Here is a 25,730-nt window from a genome sequence, read left to right as displayed (position 1 = left end):
AAACATATATCAAACTGTTGAAGCCTATATGGTAATATATTGCAGGAACTTTATTTAATGTTATCACAACACCTTTATGGAGAATCCTAAAGCTTTTGACAATAGACTAACAGCATAACACTAAACCAAACCATGGCTAAGCATAAACGTGTGTGTGTGCGTTGCTCATCCCTTGGTCCTGCCGCTGCTGCACAACCTGGAGCTAGGCCATAGTTTGGCTTTGTGTTACACCCAGACTTGTTAAATTGCAAGCTCCTTGTATTGTTTTAGCTGAAACCTTTAGCCCCACCTAAAGTATGATGTTGAGCTCTGGGTTAGCCTAGAGAAGGGAAGATTAAAGGGAGGCAGTATAGGCATGCAGAAGAAGGAGCAGGCTTGTCCTCTGTTGTTCTGGGGGCAGGATTTGAACCTGTGGGTTGAAATTTACAAGAAACATTTAGCATTAAAAGCTCAGCTAGAGTTGGTAGTTCATAAGGGAAAACCATGTGGAATTAGTAAGATGTATTTATCAAAAATAACAGGTTATCACAGCTCAGTTTATTAAGCCTAAGTATGTACACAAGCCTCCTGCTTGTGCATAGAGCCTATTTGCCCCTTCTGTCATGTGACCCATAATAAAACAAGGAAACTACTAATTAACCTTCGTGTCCGCTGTTGTCTGAAGTAGGAAATTGTATACTATCGTTGCAACAAGCCAGGTGGTTAATACATCAAGTGCAAACTATTTTAATATCCTGGCTTTTACTGACGCTGTTAACCATAGTTTTCCATTTTGGAAACTATGATTATTTAGAGGCTTCCTGTTTTAATTGCAGCTCATGGCAAAGGGCTTACAAGTTCAGGCAAACAGCTGGTGCATATCTTAGCTTATATAGCTATCTTATATAGCTATCTATATCTCCATCAAATCTGGCATCCATGTTTAGCACTTATTTGTTATTTCAGGGGAAGAGAGCCTTTGGCTTTGTTACTTGTAATCCTTGGGTAGTTGATCTGTGCATTTTTGGATCCTACATGTGGTTGCTTTATAGCTGTTTTTACATCTACAGGATGGAGTTGAAGAGGTTTCTCACTTTCTTCATGACCTGCTGATACATTGTTCCTCAATATATGCTATTGATTTATGAGTTTTTAAGTTGTGTCTCCAGTTGAATTAGTGTAATACTGTACTTACCTTGGTTGTGGAAACAAAGAGCTGCTTCTATTGTGGTTGAGGTTCCTCATGTAAACATTTTAAAAGCAAGTTCTCTCAGTGATTGCAGCTTCATGAAAGTTTGGTCTGTGTATTTTAACAGCTTCACTTAGTTTTTTATGAATATAAAGAACTAAAACCGAAGAAAATGGTTTTGAAAAATAATACAAAGACATGCATAAGACATTTTCTTGCTGAGCCACTCAGACAGTGTCTGGAGCAAAGCGAAACTGATGGCACACTCATAGGTTTAAGTCTCTTAAATTTTTCTGTTCCTTTAGTTTTGCCATGGAGTGTTGCAGTGGTGGCCAGCCCATTGCCCAAAGCCATTCTCTGCAGCCCACCAAACGTCAGAGAGTTCTACTCACCTTTCACTACTGCCCATCAACTGGGCTCTGGGGGGTAGGTAGCATGGGGGAAGGTAGTGATCTTCTGTGCATTGGCAAGGATCACTGTCCCGTGCTTTTATCTCCCCACCTCGATTGTGCCCCCCAACCACAAACAGCTAGGCTTGGGAAAAGCACAATTAAATGGGGCGATGTGTCCTCAGGGAGGCATCTCCCTGTGTTTCTATCCATCCATGTGCTGTATGTGCACGCATGTGTAACTGAGTGCTGATGTCTCTGTGTTAATCTGTATTGGCACGGCAGGTTCTGGTCATGCCTATGGGCTTGTGCCCCTCCACTTCCACCCCATCCCCACCTGTAACCCACAGGGCCAAAATGGTGACTCACTTCTGGCTCACTGTGAGCCTCAAGTGTGCTGGAAGTTGAGTTCTTGGATCACTTAACATTCTTTTGAATGGGGTGTATTTTCCCACTGTGCAGTGGTTGTGGCTCTCTACAAAGGGGCTCACTTGGTGGAATCTGAGATTTCCCTCTTAACGAGCAGTAATTTTAGGTTGGCAGAAATTGCACATTCCCTTCTGAAGCTGGCACCTTACGACACCCAGACGATGGAGAGCCGTGGGCTCCGGCGATACATCATGGAGATGCTGCCCATCACTGACTGGACAGCCGAGGCAGTGAGGCCGGCCTTAATCCTCATCTTAAAGCGATTGGATCGTATGTTCAATAAAATTCACAAGATGCCTACTTTGAGGTGAGCATGTGTGACGGAAACCTACTGGGGTCCGTTTCTGTTGTTGCAAGCCTTGAAGGAAGGGTATGTCATTTTATTGACAGTGTTTTGCTGCACTGAACTCTCACAGCAAAAAATAAATAAATGTATTTCTCCTGTTGTTGTATAGGCATGTGGCCACATTTTTGAGACAACAATAGAGGAAATGCATCTTTTATGGCGAACCATAGCAGAACTGGTAAAAATAGGGCATCCGCCACAAAACAGGTGCCCAGGAATAATAATTTTGTTGGTTTTGTCATTTCTAAAATCTCATGAGATTATCCTCAGAGATTTTAAGAATGACGCATGTGTAATATAAATGCTATAGGACTGTGAATGTGTTTTGTTGTAACCCTGTCTGTAACTGTATTAAAATGAACTTAAATGGAGGATTCTAAACTTTCTGGAGCTTAAAAAGCCATACGAAAAGTCTTATTTTGCATAGTCAAAGAAAAATGAGGTCGTTTCAGAAGTCATTGAGACAGGGCCGGTGCACACTTCCTCTAGTCCTACTCCTTTCCCCCGGGAAAAATAACTCTTTAGCACTCAGATGGAGCAAACGGCAATCATGGTTTTCTCCAGATTGATGTTTGCACTGATTTAGCGCTAAAGAGCGGTTTTTCCCTGGGAAAGGAGTGGGGCAAGGCGGAAACTGCTCAGCCCCATGCTTTCTAGGCATGGGACAGGCAGAAGTGTGGATGAGCTCCCTCAGTGCTGTTTTTCCTGCATGGTATTCTAGCATGTTTTAGCTACATCAGCAAACATATGGCTCAGATTAGTCATTTGAGTGTGAGAACATATTGGATCTTGAAACATGTTGCCTGGATATCTATTTAGGTAAAAGACTTGTGTGAGAAAAGGCATGGAAAAGACATGGAAAAGCTATGGGGATGTCCCAAAAAAATATTTAACAAAGTGGGATCCAGTCCACAAAGTTGTATGCCCCAATACATTTGCTAGTCTTTAACGTATCATGCAACGAGTTTCTTCCCAGAAAAAGTAATTTGAAACTAGGCTAAGGTTGTATAAATTTGATTTAATGTTTCTTATCTGCATGGGCAAATATCCATATCAAGACTGTCCAAATTCATCTTCCCAATGAGATGAAATAAACTAAGTTAAACATTATTTTCCTCCATATTCCTGTAACCATTGTGTATCAAAAAGATGTTGTTAATGGAAACTGAATTGTATTTTTATGTGTGCTCCATCCCAAACTATTATTTTGTTTTCCAAATATTACCAGTTTTTTTTATAAAAAAAATATTGTTTCTTCATTTTTTAAGCACTAAGGAGTACCCTAGGGACTTGAATGTTGAATTCCCTTCCTGCTCTCCGAGAGCGACATTGTGTCAGGAAGACAAGCTAATTCTGCTTGTGAAGTTTTTCTGATTGGAACCTTGGAAAGTCCACTTGTTATAATTATACCTTGTCATAGGAAAAGTCAGGATGCAAAGGAGTTTGGCCACTACTTCCCAACTTTATAAACCATGGTTGGGGTTGAGCATTCCTCTCTTACCCGCCTCCCCCTCGGTCATCTGCCATCTTTGATGCTTCATTCTTGTCTTGTGTTAAGCCATAGTTGTCCGCTACATCTGAACTGGAGAACTCTGGTTTAATCACAGAATCAAGTCCTTATCATAGTTCCTGGTCACTACTATTCTCCATGGTTTTCTTCCAGTTGCTTCCGTGATGCACACAATTGCATCTTGGGAGATTCTACTTTTCCAGTTTAGTCCATTGGCAAATATCTCTGTTTTACATTTCCTGAAATCATCTTGATGTGGAAATGGCACCTACGTTATTGAATTCCTAAATAAATATGAAGATTCCAAGTCTGCTGATGTCATTTTCAAGACATGGACATGATAGTGAATCTAGCTACTGGTGAATGAAGATTAGGGTTGCGATATATAACAGCTTAGAAAGGTTGATGGTGCTAATCTTTTAATGTCATTGGAACGTTCATCAGATACAGATTTGTTTTTGAATTTAGAATAGTGCAAATTTTAAATACACCTATAAAATTTAGCCAGTCTTACTAAAATCCACCTTGTTTTCAGGAAGTGTGCTACATTGCTCATCCATGAAGAAACCACAAATACTTCCCAAAATGCTTTTCCATATTGTAATCACTGTGACTATTCATAATTAAATACACATGAGCAACAATTGTTGTTTAGGTATTCATTAAGTAGTGGAAATTCCATGCTGCTCTTTGATCTTATAGAATCATAGAATTGTAGAGTTGGAAGGGACCCTCAGGATCATCTAGTCCTGTGGTTCCCAACGTGGGCACACGTCCCACAGGGGGGCAATTTGATTTTTAAGGGGGGCAATTCAAGAATAAGTTGTTAACAGTGAATGGTCTCTTAGGCTTCCTCTACATGAATAGGAGTTCACTTTTTGAATAATAAGAATTATATGTCAATTGGGGGGATCAGGATTTTAGAGATGCTTAGGTGCCGCATGGCCAGAAAAGGTTGGGAATCACTGATCGAGTCTACCCCCCCCCCCCTTCAATGCAGGATTATGCAGCTGTCCCATATAAGGATGAAACATGAAACCTTGGCATTATCAGCACCATGCTGAAACCAACTGAGCTATCTTACATTCATGTGCAACAGAACATGGATGTTCAGAGCACAGTCGTACCTTGGTTTTTGAACAGCTTAGTTCTCGAACATTCTGGCTCCTGAACGCCGCAAACCCAGAAGTGACTGTTTTGGTTTGTGAACTATTTTTGGAAGCCGAAAGTCTGATGGGGCTTCAGTGGCTTCTGATTGGCTGCAGGAGCTTCCTGCAGCCAATCTGAAGCCACGCTTTGGTCTCCAAACGTTTTGGAAGTCAAACAAACTTCTGGAACAGATTCCGTTTGACTTTCAAGGTATGACTGTACTAGAACTGTTGGATTCTACTTCAGATTTCAAAACACCCATCTGGTGTTTTATTCCTGATGGGCAAATTCAGAATACGCTTCTCCATAGAGATTTGAAGCAGCAATCAGTCTACATTTTGGGAGAATATATATCCTTTGAAATCAGTGGAGGAGAAGCATACTATTGCCATTTGTAGCATGTCTATTTAAAACAAATTCACAGGACACCATGTCGTTAGTTTATTGGATATATTGTTTCACTGCAAACTTGTCTAAGTGGTTTACAGTAAAGGTTTAAAACCAACTTTACTCATCATACACACCAATTCTCACCCCTTTCGTTTGTTGATCTGAATATTTTTCTATCGTTTGTTGAGTCTCATGGCAACACCTCTTTGCTGTAGGTCCAGTTTCTTCTGCAGTACTTTCTGTGCTTCCCTGATTTCTGACTAGTGTAGATAAAATGCACATGTGGTAATGCAAATTTTCGCCATCTGAGATGCCCTTGTCTTAAACATCCCTCAGAGTCCCTTTTTCTCAGTCACCTTGTGCAGGGTTTCTGGGTGGAGCCAGATGCCTAACGCCACCTACTGTTGTGTTCCAGGCGACAGGTTGAGTGGGAGCCTGCCAGCAGTTTGATTGAAGGGGTTTGTTTGACACTTCAGAGGCAGCCAATCATATCGTTCCTGCCTCACCTTAGGTCACTGATCAATGTCTGTGTCAATCTGGTGAGTAACCAACATTCCAATCTCCTGCACATCTGCCAGACTTCCTTCTGTGGTAGAGATTCCCCGTTTCCTGTCCCAGTCCTACTCATGGAAATAAGTTATTTAACTGACACTAGAAATAGTGGAGTTCATTTTTAAAGTGGTGCATGGGGAGCTAATGGGGAGGAAGCCCATAGCCTAAGCCCAGTGACTGGTTTTTGCTGCTTTCCATGCACCATTTTGAAAATCCATTCCTGCATGTTGCGCCGAGAGCTGAGGGCTGCAAGTTGGAGAGTGGTGGATACTGCACACACCTGGTAGAGGAGTTGGAAGGGGATGGGGGAAGCTGGAAACATACTCAGTCTCAAGTTGTTGAAAGACAACATTTTTTATTGCTCTGCAAAAGGGCATAAGCAATTGACTAGATGAATTACTAAACTAAATTTGCTTTGCCATTTGTAATGTCCCTGGTCTAAAGTAACTTCTAGATTTTCTTGTGCAATGTTCAGATCCTTCTGCCCCTTTATCAGGATGAAAGAGAAATTCAGTTTGGTTCACATTTTAATGCAAGCCTACCTAATTTGCACTTCCTGAAATAATCAAAACAAAACACAACTATCCCTCAAAGTATTCCCTACTCCGAATTTTGCATTGCAGTTCTCCAAATAAAATGCATACAAAATACATCTATTGGGGAGAAATGTGCATTAAAATGCATTTAGCGGTGAAAATAACCTACAAAGATGCTTTATATTGGGGAAAATGCTTGCAAAAATGTGCATAATAGCAGAAATGTATACAGAAATGGTGAATAAATATTTGTGATGACGTTTTTAAAAGCCAAGTCAGAAACTGAAGCAGAAATCTGCCAAACTGAATTTAAGAGTAGAAAAATTAGAACCTGGGAGAAACTAAAATGGACATTTTTATCCATTTCTACTTCGGAATATGGTGTTGCTGTGTGTTTTGTATATTTAGATTGCATTAGGGAACACCTAAATAGAAGGATTTGAGATGAGGAAGTTAACGTGCATAGAGCCACTGGAACAAGTCTGTGGACTTTGCAATAACAGACAATTCTATTTCAGATCTTGACAGTTCCTATACTTAGTTCTTTGAACTAAACTGGAATTAAACTATCACAAGGTTTCATTCAAGTTAAGAATTTATGCAAATCCTGGACTTCTGCCATGTTAATGGGGATCATTGCTCCAGACAAGCATTCACAAACAATGCTTGATCCATCAATGATGTAAAGAAAACTATAATTTGAAATATATAACTTGTAACACAGGAAACACTTTAGAGAGTGGAGTATGTTAGCATTTATCTGCCTGTTTATCTGGTACTGCAAAGCATTTTGCACCAAACCTTCCTTCTCCATACAGCACAATAAAAGTAGACTTAGGGAATCATATCCGCAAGATATATGGATAGAGAGTTTCAAAAGGGAAATAGATGCATTGTTGTTGTTTAGTCGTGTCCGACTCTTCGTGACCCCATGGACCATAGCACGCCAGGCACTCCTGTCTTCCACTGCCTCCCGTAGTTTGGTCAAACTCATGTTCGTAGCTTCGAGAACACTGTCCAACCATCTTGTCCTCTGTCGTCCCCTTCTCCTAGTGCCCTCCATCTTTCCCAACATCAGGGTCTTTTCCAAGGATTCTTCTCTTCTCATGAGGTGGCCAAAGTATTGGAGCCTCAGCTTCACGATCTGTCCTTCCAGGGAGCACTCAGGGCTGATTTCCTTAAGAATGGATAGGTTTGATCTTCTAGCAGTCCATGGGACTCTCAAGAGTCTCCTCCAGCACCATAATTCAAAAGCATCAATTCTTCGGCGATCAGCCTTCTTTATGGTCCAGCTCTCACTTCCATACATCACTACTGGGAAAACCATAGCTTTAACTATACGGACCTTTGTCGGCAAGGTGATGTCTCTGCTTTTTAAGATGCTGTCTAGGTTTGTCATTGCTTTTCTCCCAAGAAGCAGGCGTCTTTTAATTTCGTGACTGCTGTCACCATCTGCAGTGATCAAGGAGCCCAAGAAAGTAAAATCTCTCACTGCCTCCATTTCTTCCCCTTCTATTTGCCAGGAGGTGATGGGACCAGTGGCCATGATCTTGGTTTTTTTGATGTTGAGCTTCAGACCATATTTTGCGCTCTCCTCTTTCACCCTCATTAAAAGGTTCTTTAATTCCTCCTCACTTTCTGCCATCAAGGTTGTGTCATCTGCATATCTGAGGTTGTTGATATTTCTTCCGGCAATCTTAATTCCTGCTTGGGATTCATCTAGTCCAGCCTTTCGCATGATGAATTCTGCATATAAGTTAAATAAGCAGGGAGACAATATACAACCTTGTCGTACTCCTTTCCCAATTTTGAACCAATCAGTTGTTCCATATCCAGTTCTAACTGTAGCTTCTTGTCCCACATAGAGATTTCTCAGGAGACAGATGAGGTGATCAGGCACTCCCATTTCTTTAAGAACTTGCCATAGTTTGCTGTGGTCAACACAGTCAAAGGCTTTTGCATAGTCAATGAAGCAGAAGTAGACGTTTTTCTGGAACTCTCTAGCTTTCTCCATAATCCAGCGCATGTTTGCTATTTGGTCTCTGGTTCCTCTGCCCTTTCGAAATCCAGCTTGCACTTCTGGGAGTTCTCGGTCCACATACTGCCTAAGCCTGCCTTGTAGAATTTTAAGCATAACCTTGCTAGCGTGTGAAATGAGGGCAATTGTGCGGTAGTTGGAGCATTCTTTGGCACTGCCCTTCTTTGGAATTGGGATGTAGACTGATCTTCTCCAATCCTCTGGCCATTGCTGAGTTTTCCAAACTTGCTGGCATATTGGGTGTAGCACCTTAACAACATCATCTTTTAAAATTTTAAAATTTTAAATAGTTCAGCTGGAAAATAGATGCATTAATGGAGGACATTTATGGATATTAGTAATAATGGCGAAATTGAACTTCCATGTTCAGAGATAATGATACAGTTGTTGAAGGACACACAGTGGAAAGGACTGTTGCCTTTGTGCACTGTCTGTGAGTTGGCTGGGCAACTGTTGTAAACAGATTACTGGACTAAATGGACCCTTGGTTTGATCCAGCCTTTGACTGGACTTAACCATTCAGGGTTCCTTTACCTAATCCTGAATGGTCCTGTTATGTCCCACATTGCTTGGAAGTTATCAGAGCTTATTTGATCAGCCACTGGAATTTCTACTTTCCCAAGTGGTTGGAAATACCGCTTTTATTTCTGAACAGTGGGTGCTGGAGACATTTGCAATCTTTTCTATAATCTGTTTACTTACAAGTTTACAAGTTGAAGTAGAGCCAAGCAAGGTGACTATTAGTCCTTCAAGCAATATTTATCCAGCATCACAACATATTAGCAAGAATCCTGTGTCAGCCATAAACTTCTTAGGGAACTTCTAGCAAGAACTCAGGACACCTTCAAATTGCTTAGAACAAATGTTTAACTGCATCTAGAGAGATAGCTTGGAGTAGCCACTGGATGCAAGTGTAATAAGTATTGTATTCTTAACTAACAGACGCAAAGCTGAACAAAACCCTCTGAGAGGGGTTCGGTTTTTTTAACCTCAAACCATGCTAGCAACATTATTCATTCTAAATAAAAATATTTTGCAGGCATAGATTTTAAACAGTTCAACCCCCCTCAAGATTTAACCTTTGAAGTAATAGGTTACAGGAGAGTCTGAACATTGTATAAAAACCAGTCTAGGTCAGACTCAGGACATTACCATGACATAATAAGGGAACAGCTCAAGCCAACTAGAAACACTGTGATTTCAGTACCTTTTGCTATTGAGTACGGTTAGCTACATGGCATACCCTCCAACCCCTCCTCCTTCTACCAGTACAGTGCTGGTTTTTCAGGGCTAGTACTGGGTACATTCTTAAATGTACTGGTTTCCCCTGTGCCTTCTGACCAAACCCTCTGGTTAACCCTGTAGCAGTCCCTGTTCCTCCCCACCCACTTCCTGCTAGAACCACTCCTTTTCCTTACTGGCCCCAGCTACCGCAAGACACTGTGGCGGACTCATAATCACAGAGCAACCCCAGTCTTGCGCTACCTGAAGTGTTTACCTCACCAACATTGGAGGGTATGGCATGGATGGAATTGCAATAGTTGGTCATGGTGCTGTGCTGTGTTTGTATTGCAGGTGATGGGAGTAGTAGGACCTTCCAGTGTGGCCGATGGATTGCCCCTTCTTCATCTCAGCCCTTATCTCTCGCCACCTCTACCCTTCAGCACAGCTGTTGTCCGGCTTGTAGCATTGCAGATTCAGGTGTGACTGCCTTGCCTGTTCATCAGGCTTTGCTTATCATGTGGTTGAGACACCAACTCATTGGTGCTCTTGTTTTCTGCGAAAGCTGGGCAAAAACTGTGAAGCAAAACGAGAATTTCCCACCCAACAAATATGTTAAAAGTTTGGAATGCCACGGCATTTAGCAATTGTCCAGATCCTCGGTGGGTACCAGTTTAGCACAGCCCCATTGAAGTCACATTGGGACTATGCAGGTTTAAACCAACCGAAGAGCTGACACAAATGGTAGTTGTACTTCTCATGACGGATAGATAGATAACCATTGTTACTTTTTAGGCTTAGAATAAGAACAAAAGAGGTGAAGAAGTTCAGGACTTGTATAGGTCATGGGTATGTAAGCTTTGAAATTTAAAAAATCTCTCGCACTATCTGAAATGACTAAATCAATGTACGCTGATGATGTCTTTTTTTTTTTTGCAATACGAGGACCAGCTATTTTGCCACTGAAAATTCCTGCGTAATTTCAAACTTTGCATTGACACCTCACAAACTGTTATTAGTTGAATGAAAGATTGGTTATGACTTTTTTGAAGTTCACATAAGGCATTCCTTTCTTTTCCAAAGTGTAGATTCTTAGATTAATTATTTCTGTCCAACTGTATTGCACTATTTTTGTTGTTATAGGACATTTGGGTAAACTGAACCTTAATTCAAATAACAGTGTGATGAGACTACAGAAAGTATAAATGCATAGAGTAATTTTTATACTAATCATCAAATACTATATTTAACTATCCTTAATATTGGAAATGTAATAGTTGTGTGCAGTGTGTTGTCTCACAAAATGCAAGCTGTGTGCTCAGGCTAGATGAGAGTGTCATGATAAAAGGGGTGGGGTGGGAGGAAAAAAGAACCGAAGCACAGACTTAGAGAAATTGAAGCATATGTGTGACTAAAGAAAGATGTCAGTAGTGTATTTTGATTGAGAGTGGGGTCAGCTTTGGAAAAGTCGTGTATAGTGTTTTAAATAAATACATTAACAGACTGGAGGGGGGAGAGCTAATATAATACATTCAGTTTAGCTAGAAGTAGTCATGTCAGTCTGTGGCAGCAGATGTATGCACCTTCAAACATGTTTCTTGTTTTAGCCACGTACTCTTAGGAAATAATTTTGTAGTTCTAAGATTATATAGATATTGAATTTTCAAACACACACACACAGCCATTTCACAGTTAATATGTTTCAGATGGAGTTGGTACCTGTTTATCTATTACTATTAAGTTGCAGCCGTGTTGGAAATCCATCATTTTAAGATTCAAGTTGTTTAGAGAGTCCTTTCATTTCACATTCAAATACTATGTGTGTATAGGCTCCAAGATTTGCCTTGTATCTGTGCATTTTTTTTAAATTCCAAACTCTCTCTGAGTCACTGTGTTCACTCCACTTTGATCTGTGTTTTGGGTTCTGAGCTGCTCTGTGTGCAATAAAGGTCTGTGGTTCCCCTGTTCTCTGTAATGGGAAACCTAACAATGGGCATACCTTTCCCCCCTCTTGGCCAAAGTAGATTAAATTGACAGGCACAGGACCCTCCAGAGTAGATTAAGCCTGACAAATTGCAGGCAAATAAGTCCAGGTGCTTTTTATGAGGAAAATTAAAGGGATTCATTTTCCTCCATAATCCCTTAATTGGGAGTGTGATATTGTTTCTGTCTTAGCTTAAAAGAATTAGGAAGTGTGTATTCTTGCTCACACATATTTAAAAACTTTAAAGTCATACACCAGCTTCTCTTTGGGGTGGTGGTTTTTTGTCTTCTGATAGGCCTTTACAGGTCTCCAATGTCTTACAATTCTGCCTGTGAAGTCCTGAAGAGCTCTGTTGTAGTGCTGAAGCAGAGCAATGGACTTTTTTTAAAAAAGTGTTTAAATAAAAAAAAAATCCTCCACTGCTGTGCTTCAACAACATCAAAATTCAGACCTCTATAGTGCGCTGCAGACAACATTCCAGAAGGCCTCACTTATTGCAAAGCCCATGAACCTAGAAAAAAAGAAATACATTATAGGCAATACAGCACAGAAGAGCGCAGAAGCAGAATAACAGAGTGACATGACTTTGTGGGGGCTCCTCTCTGACTCAGGGAGGTGTTGACATCATGCTTTGACTTTGAAGGGGGGAGATCCCTGAAACACCCTAATTCACCTCATCATTCAGCTCTCACACAAAGCCTCTGCACACCCCTAAGTACAATTCACACCTAAGATGTAAGTATTGAAGAACTTAAAGTTTCAAACCTTCCTCAAATTGTGCTCTCAATATGCTTTGGACTGTAACTCCCATCACTGCAGGAAGCACAGACTCCATTCACCACAGCAGCATTCAGCTGTGCTGGCTGGGACGAATGGGAGTTGTAGTCCTCCTAATATTTATTTATTTATTTATTTATTCATTCATTCATTCATTCATTCATTCATACCCCAGATTGGACAAAGCTGCTTCAGCTTCATGTAGTTTTTGTCACTGGCTAAGCCTTCCTGTTTCCAGAGTGTCAGGACACAATTACTGCTGTTCATCTTTGGCATTTGGCAGATCAAGCCTCAGGATCAAGCAAAACAATATGGGGCTAAACTCCAGATTTAAATTCAAGAGATTATGCTGAAACTGGAATTTGAGCCTTTCGTAGATGTCATCCAAGCTGGTGAACTCACCCAGATGTGGACACACAGGGCATTGTGTAAACAAAGTGTTGATGGATCCTTTTTTTTTTTTTACTATACTTCAACCCCTATAATCTACCAGTACGGTATTTTAATTCTTTTTTATTATTACTGCACAGGCTTTGAAAGAAGATTTCCCCCTAAGCCACGTGATCTCTCCATTCACCAATCAGGAGAGAAGGGAAGGAATGCTTTTAAATCTACTGATTCCATTTGTGCTCACAGTAGGATCAGGAAGCAAAGGTCTGATTAACAGAAAGATTCTTCTGTTTCCCCCTCCCTGCTGCCTCTCCGAACCAGCAAATGTCTGTGCATCCGTCCACCTCTCTGTTTCTTCTTCTGCTATGAGTGTCCTTTCAGTGGTGTGTTGTCAGTTGGGCTTGTAGGGGATAAACAAAAGGAAAGGGGTGTTTTGTCCTTTCATTTCAGCTGTGTTTTCTGAATTCACTCTTTGACAGAGGAGCTCCTCTTTTTGAGATCAATGAATGACAGAGTATCCTGGCAGAGCAAAAGCAAAAACCAAACACCCCACTTATGTGTAAGAAAGAAATGGAACCAAACTAGAAAGCCCACACAGCTTCCACTTAAGCTACTCTTCACTGAATTCCATGCCACTTGAGTGGTTCAAACTCTGCTTTTCAGATTATAGTTAATTCAGTATGACTGATTATTTTCCAAAGGACTCATTCACCTGAGCAAATTGTTCTGCCACACAATCTCAGCTTGGGGGCAACAACTGTTCAATCTTGAGCTTATCAAGGGTTGCTGTCCTTGCCTTGGGGCAGTGGTTCTCAAAGGGTGTGGCAGGAAGACAATCAAACAAATATTTAAACATATCAGTGTAGTATAGTACAGTATCAAAATAATATTTTTTATTTGCAGAATATGGCTAGATATATTTTCAGAATGAGAGCAAGAGCAACAAGTGATACTACAAGCTCCCACCTCTCATAGAGTTTGTATGCATACTTAAGGTACATATGTAAGAGGCTCATATTTTGGGAATGATTCATGTTCTTACGTAGCTGCATTGTTTTATACTTTCTGGATGTCCCGTGACTGTATTATAAAGTAGTTGTGCTCTTTGTTATCAATCAAGCCCTGCTAGGAGTCATTTCTTTTTGTTTTCCAATATTCAGTGTGGCATGAGCATATTTTTATCCTGAAAGTGTAGCCCAGAAAAAAAATGTTGAGAACCACTGCCTTGGGGTTAGTAATGAAACAGGGAGAATGTCCCTTCCCCTGGTCATATCAACCCTAGTGGGAACCTGTCCTTAAATGTCAAAGGACAGTGAGAGGGTGGGGAAAGTGCAAGTAAGCATAAACATCATGTTGGTTAAAATTAGGTGCTGTGTTGTAGAATAACTCTGACTTTTGCTTGCAGGAGGAGAAGGTAGAGGGGGACCAGTTGGGTGTGCGGAATGTTCATATTGCATCAATGGTGCTGAACCTGTTTGGTGAGTCAGCTCCTGACCTGCTCTATGTCTTTTCCCTTTGGTGTCATGCAGACAGCCCTTGGCTGGAGCAGCCAGAGGTCCTCCTCCTGCTCCAGACAGTCATTAACATTTTGCTGCCACCTCGCATCATCAGCACTTCCCGCAGTAAGAACTTTATGCTGGAGAGCTCTCCTGCCCACTGCTCCACCCCTGGGGACGCAGGGAAGGACTTGCGCAAGGAAGGGCTAGCCGAATCCACTAGCCAGGCAGCCTACCTGGGTGAGTGAAAGCTTCTGCCTGCCAGAGCCGAAACGAAAAGAAAGAAAGAAAATAAAGGAAACCAAGAGTTGGTGCATGCATGCTTTTCTATCGTGTCATCAATATCTCTATTGATTTTATGTGAGATTTCATCATTTGACATCTTAACACTTGATGACTCACAGCTGAACATGTAAACTGCTTCCACTGAAGAGCATCATGTTTGAGGTGACATTTGAATGATCTAAAACAGGAACGTCCAACTCCCAATAGACTGCGATCTACTAACAGTATTAAAAAACTAGCAGTGATCTACCCAAAGTTTTTGAGCTTTTTTTTGGAAAGCCCAAGTTGTGGAGCTTTTTGGAGAAAGCCAATGTTGTTGTTTTTGGTTTTTTTGCTTTTGTCTAAGGAGATCACTAGGAGGGGCAGAGATCAACCAGGATCTATCAGGAACACCCTGTGATCTACCAGTAGATCACGATCTACCTGTTGGACATGCCTGATCTAAAAGCTCTGGCTTGGATCCTAAGTAAAGTCAAACTAAGGAGGTTCATGGGAGAAAAGTTTACTTTCTCTGGTTGGCTTGCAGGAGGTCTGCAGAACACAGTAGGTAACCCCACTCCCTAACAGCTAAGGGGAGCCAGGGGCATGTGGCCTAAACTGCAGTTACTTACAGGCAGCTCCCAAGTTTGGGTGCCTGGTAAGCTGCTCATTCTCCTTGTTTCTAGCACACATTACTTTCTGCAGTTTATTTTGTACTCGTCTCTTCACCACACCCTTTCCCTTAATTTATATTGTTTCTTTTCTGATATTTTGGGAGAACAGGAAGGGCTCTACCTCATTTGTCTTCTCTGCTTCTCTCTTTTCTATCCCATTCTGTTGTTATAATTTTTCAAACAGTGCAGATGTAAGCATGTAAATCTTCAGAGCCTGGAAACAGGAGACATTTGGAGACTCCTGCAGGTTGTGCTGGCATGGGCGGGTTCAAACCAAACACCCTAAAAAGGGAAACCACAGCCTTTTTCATCTCCCCTGGGAGAGGGACCACTGGACCAAAGGTTCATGTAGCCTGTGTGTGGTGCTGCAAGCACCAATGTAATCTCCATTTGAGTCTCTTAGGACTATTTCATTAAGACTGTCCTCACTTGAGGTACTCTCTCTTGTGGTTATTAATGCCAGTCTGAAGAGATTTCCAGATTGGAGGCCCTGTCTATCAAGTCCAACATGGTGCCTTTGAGGAAGACAGAGTAGTACTAGGGCCTAAACCTTCCTAATACCAATCCTCTTTTTCACAAATCTCAAGAGCTTGCCCTACCTTCTTTCTGTCCTAATTCTTCTCCCAACCCTCTCAGTGGGCCTGACACAAGCTGGACATCAGAGATGTCTTAAAGATTTACATCCAAAGAACCTGCCAATTCAGCAGAGCAGAATGTCTGTTTGCACCTTCTAGCCCCTTGACCTTGACAAGGTGGGTTCAGGCCATGGCTGCTTAATGTTATAGCCCATCCTACCAGGACCAGCTAGCATTTTCCACTAATGCTCTGTTGGACGAGATTTGCAGTGGACTTCTGCTAGACACTGTGAGATTGATAAGCAGAAGTAACTTTTGTCAGTAGGGTGCTCAGCCACCTGAACCTCCTGATTGGCCTTGCAGTCCTGTATGCCAGTCACAGGTAAGAACGCTGGGCCAGTCATGTTCCTTCTGGTGAGGCTCAGAAGGTCTCCAGCCCCTCCCTCTTATTTTGATCAGGAGGATGTTTCTCATAGAGGGGCTTCTGCACATTTACCTCAGTTTGGCTGACATATTGCACCTTCCAGGCCACAGAGGGTGTTTTTTTCTTCTTGGTTTGTCTTCATATTCTCTCCTCCTTCTTCCTTTCTGCTTCCTTCTACCTGCTTCGTCTTAAGCTCAGCCACAGAGGGAAATCTGGAAGAGGATCCTTGGAAGCTGCTATGACTGCAATATAAATCACATGCCATCTTCTGGGTGGTGTGGATGTGTGTTCAACCTGTTATATTCTGGAGGCCTTTTGCATGCCCACCAGAAAGGACAAAAGAAGAGCACTGCTTGATCAGGTCCAGCATCCAGTTCTTAGTGCCCAGCCAGACAACTGTGGGGAGCTCACAAGTGGGGCCTGTTTGCACTCCCCCCCCCTCTCTGGGGGCATCAGGAGCTCTGCTGAACAAAGTAGAAGGCTGCAGCTGGTGGAGGAGGGAAGAGGAAACAAATTATTTTTTCTGAATTTATGACTAGGCTAAAAGTCAGAGTAAGAATTATAATCAATAAACAACATTTTGTCTGCTTTCTGGTGAAGAGCTTGAAGCTGATGAAGAAAAGGCTTTGGGCACACTAACGTTTATGCATGTATTGTCACCACATAGAACTTTAATTCTTCTGACATTTGTTTTGCTTTTAGCTTTGAAGGTGATCCTTGTCTGTTTTGAGCGTCAGCTTGGCAGCCAATGGTATTGGCTAAGCCTGCAGGTCAAAGAGATGGCTTTGCGAAAAGTAGGAGGGCTTGCCCTGTGGGATTTCATAGATTTTATTGTTCGAACCCGAATTCCCATCTTTGTGCTTCTTCGACCCTTCATTCAGTGCAAGGTAAAGCTATTTCTAATGTTAATCACCATTTCCTTGTGAAATGACATTGATAAACCAGATCTTTTGGGGGGGGGCGGGGAGAGGAGAGAGGAATGCTTTGTTGTAGTAGCACTCTCAAAAGTGAGAGTGTATTCTTTGGAAACAAAACAGCCTTGAGTACACCTGTTGTTTGCCTCAAAGGAAGAACAGGAAACATTTCAAAGGTGTTAGAATCATAGAATCATAGAGTTGGAAGAGACCACAAGGGCCATCCAGTCCAACCCCCTGCCAAGCAGGAAACACCATCAAAGCATTCTTGACATATGCCTGTCAAGCCTCTGCTTAAAGACCTCCAAAGAAGGAGACTCCACCACACTCCTTGGTAGCAAATTCCACTGCCGAACAGCTCTTACTGTCAGGAAGTTCTTCCTAATGTTTAGGTGGAATCTTCTTTCTTGAAGTTTGAATCCATTGCTCCGTGTCCGCTTCTCTGGAGCATTGCTCTGTGTCCGCTTCTCTGGAGCAGCAGAAAACAATCTTTCTCCCTCCTCCATATGACATCCTTTCATATATTTGAACATGGCTATCATATCACCCCTTAACCTTCTCTTCTCCAGGTGTTGATTCTCTAGACCAGGCATCCCCAAACTTTGGCCCTCCAGATGTTTTGGACTACAATTCCCATCATCCCTGACCACTAGTCCTGTTAGCTAGGGATCATGGGAGTTATAGGCCAAAACATTTGGAGGGCCACAGTTTGGGGATGCCTGCTCTAGACCAAGGGCAGTCAACCTTTTTATACCTACTACCCACTAATGCATCTTTCTTGATGGTAAAATTTCCTTACCGCCCACCAGTGCTAGATGGAAGGAGGATTCAGCTTGTGCCGTAGAACCCCCTACTGCCCACCTAGAATCCTGAAACGCCCACTAGTTGGCGATAGGGACCAGGTTGACAACCCCTGCTCTAGACCAAGGGTTTTCAACCAGTGTGCCATGGCACCCTAGGGTGCCTTGAATGATGGTCAGAGATGCAGCAGGCAACACTGGCCTCTGTCCCTCTTTCCTTCCCTCCGTCTTCTGATGCCCTCTTGCATCTCTGCCTCCCCAAGGCTTGCACAGCTGTTTGTTGTAGCAGCCCTGGCTACAAGCTTTCCAGGCAAATGGTGCCTCTGGGGCTGGCCAGATGGTGCCTCTGGGGCTGGTTGTTAGGAGCTGAGGCGGTGTTAGAGTAAGCAAGCAAGTGAGGGAGCCCAGTCAGCCAGTCCACCAGACCTTGCTGCTGGGAATGGATGGACAAGTGGGAGGCCAGGCAGTGACCCCTGTATGGTCTCAAGCAGAGGGCTAATAAGCCCTGTTACCTAAGATCCTTTCAAGTGACAAGCTTAGAATTGAAACTGAGGCTTATGCAGGCAAAGTGGGCATTCTGCCCTTGAGCTATGGCTCCTCTAAATTTTGAAACAGTATTTTGATGGTGTTTCTTATTTTTATAAATATAAACTTTATAAACTTATAAATATAAACAAAACCAAAAGGTATTACAAAAAACAGAACTGGCGTTACAAAACCGAACCGATATCTTTGTTTAGTGTTATGAGGGTCACTTGCAGAATCACTGAGAGTGTTGACTTAAAACTAACTGGTTTGGTTTTTGTTCTTCCTGACCACCCTCACCCCCAGTTGCTAGCCCAGCCAGCTGAGAATCATGAAGAAATGACTGCTCGACAGCACATTGCTGACCAGTTGGAGCGGCGCTTCATCCCACGCCCTCTCTGCAAGAGCTCTCTCATTGCGGAATTCAACAATGAGCTAAAGATCCTCAAGGAGGCTGTGCATAGTGGGTCAGGTGAGGAGATTGATGAATAAAAGCCAGTTGAGGAAAGATGCACCTCAGATAAGAACATAGTACACTAATCATCACTTAACCAACAGCACAATGCTTTAAACCACCTATCACTTCTAAAACTGAAATTGGAAAGGATCAATAATTTAACTTTTTAAAGCTTTTGTAAAATGTTACATTGGCATCCCTTAAGGTTGAAGTCCTGCAAAGAAATACCGGTAATTGCCACCTGAATGGTGGTGAGACAATATCTTCTAAATATATAAGGTAAAGGTAAAGGGACCCCTGACCATTAGGTCCAGTCGTGACCGACTCTGGGGTTGCGCGCTCATCTCGCATTATTGGCCGAGGGAGCCGGCGTATAGCTTCCAGGTCATGTGACCAGCATGACAAAGCCGCTTCTGGCAAACCAGAGCAGCGCACGGAAACGCCGTTTACCTTCCCGCTGTAGCGGTTCCTATTTATCTACTTGCATTTTGACGTGCTTTCGAACTGCTAGGTTGGCAGGAGCTGGGACCAAGCAACGGGAGCTCACCCCGTCACAGGGATTCAAACCGCCAACCTTCTGATCAGCAAGCCCTAGGCTCAGTGGTTTAACCACAGCGCCACCTGGGTATATACTGTAGTGTAATTGAAAACCAGTGACTACCACTGGTGCCCATCAAATATGGTGAGATAAATGTCTTACATGACGTTTATTCAATCAGTCTCAGGGAAGTGCTTCTTGTAACTTAATAGTATCATGGAATTAAAGTAAGTACTTTAGGAAAGCTTCTCTTTACATTGCCTGAACTTCCAATGGCTCAGAATCTGCAGATCACTGACCCTCCTCCTTTCGTTCCTGCTGTGGAAAAGAATTAAGTCTTGCCAACTTTCATTTTAATGAACATAAGCTTCATTTCCCTGCCTCTTTTCCCCCACCTTAATTTGTTCAGCCTACCAAGGTAAGACTTCTATCAGCACTGCAGGCACCTCTACCTCTGCATACCGACTGAGTCTCGCCACGATGTCGCGCTCCAACACTGGCACTGGAACTGTCTGGGAACAGGATAGTGAGCCTTCCCAACAAGCTTCCCAGGATACTTTAAGCCGGACAGATGAGGAAGATGAAGAAAGTAAGTACCCACCGTTGTAGAGGTGATGTGGCAGCAGGTCTGTTTCTTTAAATCCGGATCCACTGCAGTCATCTAAAAAGCCAGGGGCAGAGGGAGATACACTGGGAGGTGTGCACAATCCTTCCCCTGAGTTGAAGCATTTTTACTCCCAGAGCAGTTTATATAAGATCAAGAAAAAGAAGTCATTACAGTGGTACCTCGGTTTACAAACAGTCCCGTTTACGAATGCCTCCGTTTACATCCGGGTTCCGCGGCTTCGGATGCGCAGACATGATCTGCGCAGCGCATGCGCAGAAGCGCTCTATTGGTGCTTCGCGCACACGCAGAAGCATGCCTTTGGGGAGCGAATGCCTCCATTTACGAACGCCTCCGTGGAACGGATTACGTTTGTAAACCGAGGTTCCACTGTATCTGCCCATAGGTTTATAATCTAAGATACGTCTTATATAGGGCTTTTTTTCAGCCAGAACTTGCCAGAACTGTTCCAGCCCTTCTCAGGTGGGCGCCATTGCCATTCTAAGAGAACAAGGGAGGTGCTCGTGGTGAGTTCCAGCACCTCTTTTTCTAGAAAAATAGCACTGATCTCATAAAAGCGGGGCGGGGGGGGGGGGAAGGAGAAGAGGGAAACAAGCAAAAGCAGGCAGGCAGGCAGCTGTTCTTAAAGTTACATAGTACTTATAATAGCCAACTGGAATGGAAACAGTTCAGGGAAAGGAGAGGGATGGAGCTGATATCTCAGCAGAGCAAGTGGAAATACCCTGCTCCCCTTGCCTTCCTCAGATGCAATGGCTGTGGCCAGGTGACAGTGGAGGGAAGAAAGAGCCTGGGGGGCCTTTCAGCAGAGCAGATGGGGTGGCCGTATCCCATCTCTTGCTCTGCTGCAACCTCCCCGCTTCATACCTGCCAAGTTCCGACCTGAGAAATAAGGGACTGGACCGGAAGTAGCAGACCGGAAGTAGCGCTGCCGCCATTTTGGAACTGGGCAGAGCATGCTCAGAAGCGACTTTTGATTCTGCTCTGCCCTGTTCCAAAATGGCTGCTGCACCAGAAGTCGCGCTACAGCCATTTTGGAACTGGGCAAAGCAGCATCAAAAGTCGCTTCTGAACCCAGTTCCAAAACGGCCGCCACGCCAGAATAAACCGGGGGAAAACAAAAAAATCCGTTTTTTCGGCTGGGGACAGCTGGAAAAACGGGGGTTTCCCGGGGAATACGGGAGACTTGGCAGCTAAGCCCCGCTTACCTGTCTACAGTCTTCTTCTGGCATGGCTTTTTCCCCTTGCTGTGCTCTAATACTAGAAATAATATTAGGAAGACTCGCCTGGCACCTTCATATACACCTTTAGGTACCAGGTGAAAACGTTCCTCTTCAACCAGGCCTTGTTCTTTTAAATGTGTTTGTGGGAGGGGGTTATGGGTTTTGTTCTGTTCTTGTTTTCATTGTGTATTTTGTGATTTATGCTGTGAACCACCCTGTGATCTTTTGGTGAAAGGTGGTATACAGATTTATTAAATAAATTTATTTATTCATTCATCTCTAGGAGAAAAGCACTAGGCAGAGGGGCTACAGGGAGGTAAACTGCCATCCTGACCCCTCCCTTTATTGCTGAAAGTGAAATTTGTCCCTCTATTTTCTGTATGGCTGCTACAGATACAAACACAGATTTAAACACATGGCTGTTGCGCTGAGTTTTGCCCATATAGACAATTAAATGGTGGTCACACATTAATTTAAATTATACAGACTAAAAAAGCAATTAAAAAAGCAGAGTAATCTTTTTCTTAACAAATATTGCCTTTATGTAGATTATTTTGAACTTAGATTTTTATATTTACACTTATTATATTTGAAAGGGTTTACAAAAACATTTTGATTATTTTTATCATGGGGCTGACACTTCTGTATATTTGTAGGATTTTGCTGCCATTTTTACAGTTATATTAGGAAGGGAAGACTCATCCTGTTACAACTGCTACAAACCCTCTGCTGAAGTTCGAACTAAGGTGGCATGCTTTAATTTATTTCATTTTTAGCTGATTATTATCAAAAGTAGATTTAAATTACTCAATCTGAGGCTGAAAAGCAAAGCAAACCAAACAACCAAACTGGTTTTTACTTCTTGAAGCCGTTTTCATTCTGGTATTTAACTAAGCTCTGCAATCCAGTACACACATAACCTGGGACTCAGTCCCATTGAAGCCAGTAGGGCTTTCTCCCAGAGGGCTTCATTATATGGGGTAAAGCTTTTCCCTGGTTTTTTTTTTTTACATTATTAATTTGTATGTGTTAAATTTCTTTTTTTTTTTAAAAAAAAAAAGAGTCTTTATTGGTTTTTACAAATCGTTTCACAAAATCTACAAATATACAAAAAAAAGCAAAACAGAAGAAACAAACAGAAAAAACAATACGGTAAAAAAAACAAAAAACAAGAAAAAAACCTAAAACAACAACCACAACAACCAAAAAAAACCAAAATGCACACATATATCCATTCAGTTAATCAGTGTTTAAAATACATCAACTCCTTTTATTAATTTCATTACTTTCCCCCCTCCCCCCACCCCTTCCCCTTCTTCTCAACCTTCGCTAAACTGTCTTATCAGTTTTCCTTCTTAACTATATCTGCACCTTTTCTAACAACGTACCATTTGTTTTATTATTCTTTTAACATCTTCTTGTACATTCTTTCTATCCTATTTTCCTATTTCTTTCCTTTTATGTCCTGTTCCTTTCACTTCTCTTTTCTCTCTTCCTCTTACCATGTTATCATTTGAGCGTTTAACAATCCTGTAATAGATTTGGTTTTTCTGCCTGGCACTTAATATAATCCGTGAATAATTTCCAATTTTTCGCACTATCCTCTTTCTTTATTCCCTTTACTTCCTCATATTTCTTAGCCAAATTGCAATAACTCATTACCTTGATTTGCCATTCTTCTTTTGTTGGTACCTTTTGAGACTTCCAATCTTTTGCGATCAATAATCTTGCTGCTGCCGTGGCGTAGCTTATCAGGCATCTATCCTGTGGCCTAATATCTTCCCCTAACATACCTAGCTTTTCCCTGTTTTGACAGCTTGAATTTTGACAGCCATGAAACTATTAACCCCAAAAGCTATATGTGAAACAATCCACCGTCTCTTCTTCTTCTTCTTCTTCTTCTTCTTCTTCTTCTTCTTCTTCTTCTTCTTCTTCTTCTTCTTCTTCTTCTTCTCCTTCTCCTTCTCCTTCTCCTTCTCCTTCTCCTTCTCCTCCTCCTCCTCCTCCTCCTCCTCCTCCTCCTCCTTGTACCGCAGCCACTCTGCGTGGCTTACAGCAGGTATTAAAACATAATGTGAGAGATTCTTCATCCTATTCCCTCTAGATGATTCCGTGAGCATGCCCAGTGTGGTAAGTGAACAAGAAGCATACCTCATGGGTGCCATTGGGAGGAGGAGATTCTCCAGCCATCTCTCCAGCATGTCTGCACCTCAGGCTGAGGTGGGCATGTTACCCAGCCAAAGGTAACAAAACAGGCTATTTCACATTTCCTGACATCTCTCACAAGAGCAGAAATTATGAAGGTATAACATAGTGTTCAACACATGGGTGTTTGGAGAAGAAGAGTTGTCACAAGGTCAAATAAAATAAGAAATGAGGCAATGCAACGTTGTCTTTATGTTAAAATTTGTATGGTGTAGGAACTACTGTTTTAATCCTACATATTAGAAACTTTTTCATGTTTTTCTTGACACTTATTAGTGAGTAATAGGTAATTTGAAGAAAGATTGTTGTTCTTGTTAACTTTCCATTCCATGACCTACCGTAGTCTAAGTTACAAATATATTCTGCTAGATCAGAGCCTCAACTGAAGGTGCTTGTGAATGCAACATTTTTTAAAAATAAAAGCATACGGATCACTATCTTGGACAGATCTTTCCATCTAGCTGGGAAGTAGCTGAGCTACTTCTATGGTCCTACAGCTAAGTGGTCCTACTTTTTGAACTCATTGTTCTTCTGTTGCATTTGCACAGAACTTTAGGCACTATAGTGTGTGGCATATTGAGAACATTAGGGTGACTTTAAAATGTAAAGTGAGATTTTCCTCTGATTTAGACAGTAAGAATGTGCATGAAATGTCCCATACCTGCTGACATACAAAAAGCTAACTGTGCTCATGGTGCATGTGTGTGTGTGTGTGTGTGTGTGTGTGTGTGTGTGTGTGTTGAAGAGAGAGAATTTGGGGTTTTTAAATCTAGCAATAGCCCAACTTTTATATTCACTTGGCAAGCATTGGAAAATAAATTGACATTGATCCCCAGTATTCCCCCTCCACAGCCCAGTCTTGTTTTCTTACAGTGGATTTAGAGAACCAGTTGACATGGTGATAAATTGACACAGTAATTAGCCAGGTTTTTTCTCTCTCTCAACTGCTTATGCATAGTGAAAAAGTAAGGCAGAAAGATGCAACATGAAATGGAAACTTTTTGCAACCATGCTGCCATCACGTGAAATTCATACCAATTTGCAGTCACTCTTGGGCCACTTAATCCACGTGTTGAGCATTGTTGCCTATATGTTTTCCCTTAAGAGAGAGGAAAAACCCCAGCTTTGTGAAGTTTATTTTCATTGGGAAAACATCACCGGGGAAAGGAGTTAGGGCTTTCCCGGACTTACCTTTCTTCTGCGCTTTCTGGGCATGATCCATGCTCCGGAGCTTTCCCCATGAAAACTCGCTCTTTCAAGGTGAATCGGAGCACATGGCATTCTGCAGAAAAGCTGATTTGCTGTTTGTTGTACTTCAGCATGAAAGAGTGGGTTTTCATGGTGAAAGCCCCAATGCAGAGCTTTAAAGTGCTGGCCTGTTTGGTGTGAGCGGGGCAAAAGGTCAGGGTGGATAAACTCTTAGAGAAACCTCCCCCTAGTGCCATGGACCTGATTCAGTTCATGTTCTCCCCCTGGTGGTTGCACAAGAAATGCTTATCACAGTTCTCCTGTGTCTCATCTAGTTTGATCATCAGAAACAATCCTTGATGGCTGACAACTGCGAAAGAAAGAGCATTTATTGTCTATTGACAGGGCTATAAGCTTCCCCCCCTAAGAACTTGCCTAAATTAAGTTCAGCTGTAAAGCTATTTGTAACATTTCTACTAATGTTTTGCTGTAAATCATAGTTGTATGCTATGACATCATTAGCCTGGTAGTGTTTGAAAATATTTACTAAAACTGCAAAGTTTAATTGGTGGATTGCTCAAAAAATAATTGATTGACTGGTGAGAAAGTAAAAGCACACTAATATTTGCGACTGTTTTGGTCATGGTGCATTACTGTAATGCAAAGTGAACAGGAGAGTCCTCGTCCCCTGGAGAGTGTTCAGGGTTCCAAAGGAGGAGGAGATTCTGAAGCAGGCTGAGCCTTCCTCCTGGGGGAAAAAAATCAGGTTTGATATTGCAGACAGCACTCCCTCTAGTTAAGAGATAACACATCCCTTGGGGCAGAGACACTTGGCAGAAGGTGGCAGGTGAGGCATAAAGTTTCATGGAAGCAGTCATGGGCGTAGCCAGGGGGCAGCTGCGCCACCTAAATCAAGTAAAATAAATAAAAACACTTAACTAACTGA

At 42.2% G+C, this 25,730-nt stretch overlaps 1 protein-coding gene across 1 annotated transcript in view; it reads left to right on the top strand.

Moving 5' to 3' along the window:
- The window catches only part of UNC80 (unc-80 subunit of NALCN channel complex), a 131,610-nt gene that overhangs the window by 90,253 nt on the left and 15,627 nt on the right, over positions 1-25,730 (top strand). The window contains exons 52-60 of the mRNA XM_088668750.1: positions 2,093-2,293; positions 5,797-5,920; positions 10,083-10,208; positions 13,020-13,143; positions 14,409-14,615; positions 17,015-17,199; positions 18,858-19,023; positions 19,956-20,135; positions 23,496-23,634. Coding sequence (XP_088524876.1) covers positions 2,093-2,293; positions 5,797-5,920; positions 10,083-10,208; positions 13,020-13,143; positions 14,409-14,615; positions 17,015-17,199; positions 18,858-19,023; positions 19,956-20,135; positions 23,496-23,634 — 1,452 coding nt within the window. The remainder of the gene's footprint in view (positions 1-2,092; positions 2,294-5,796; positions 5,921-10,082; positions 10,209-13,019; positions 13,144-14,408; positions 14,616-17,014; positions 17,200-18,857; positions 19,024-19,955; positions 20,136-23,495; positions 23,635-25,730) is intronic.

Source organism: Zootoca vivipara, chromosome 1 (assembly GCF_965207765.1).
Source record: "Zootoca vivipara chromosome 1, rZooViv2.hap1.1, whole genome shotgun sequence".
NCBI classification, from domain to species: domain Eukaryota; kingdom Metazoa; phylum Chordata; class Lepidosauria; order Squamata; family Lacertidae; genus Zootoca; species Zootoca vivipara.
The sequence above is the reverse complement of the archived record's forward strand: the minus strand, read 5'-3'. Positions and strand labels throughout refer to the sequence as shown.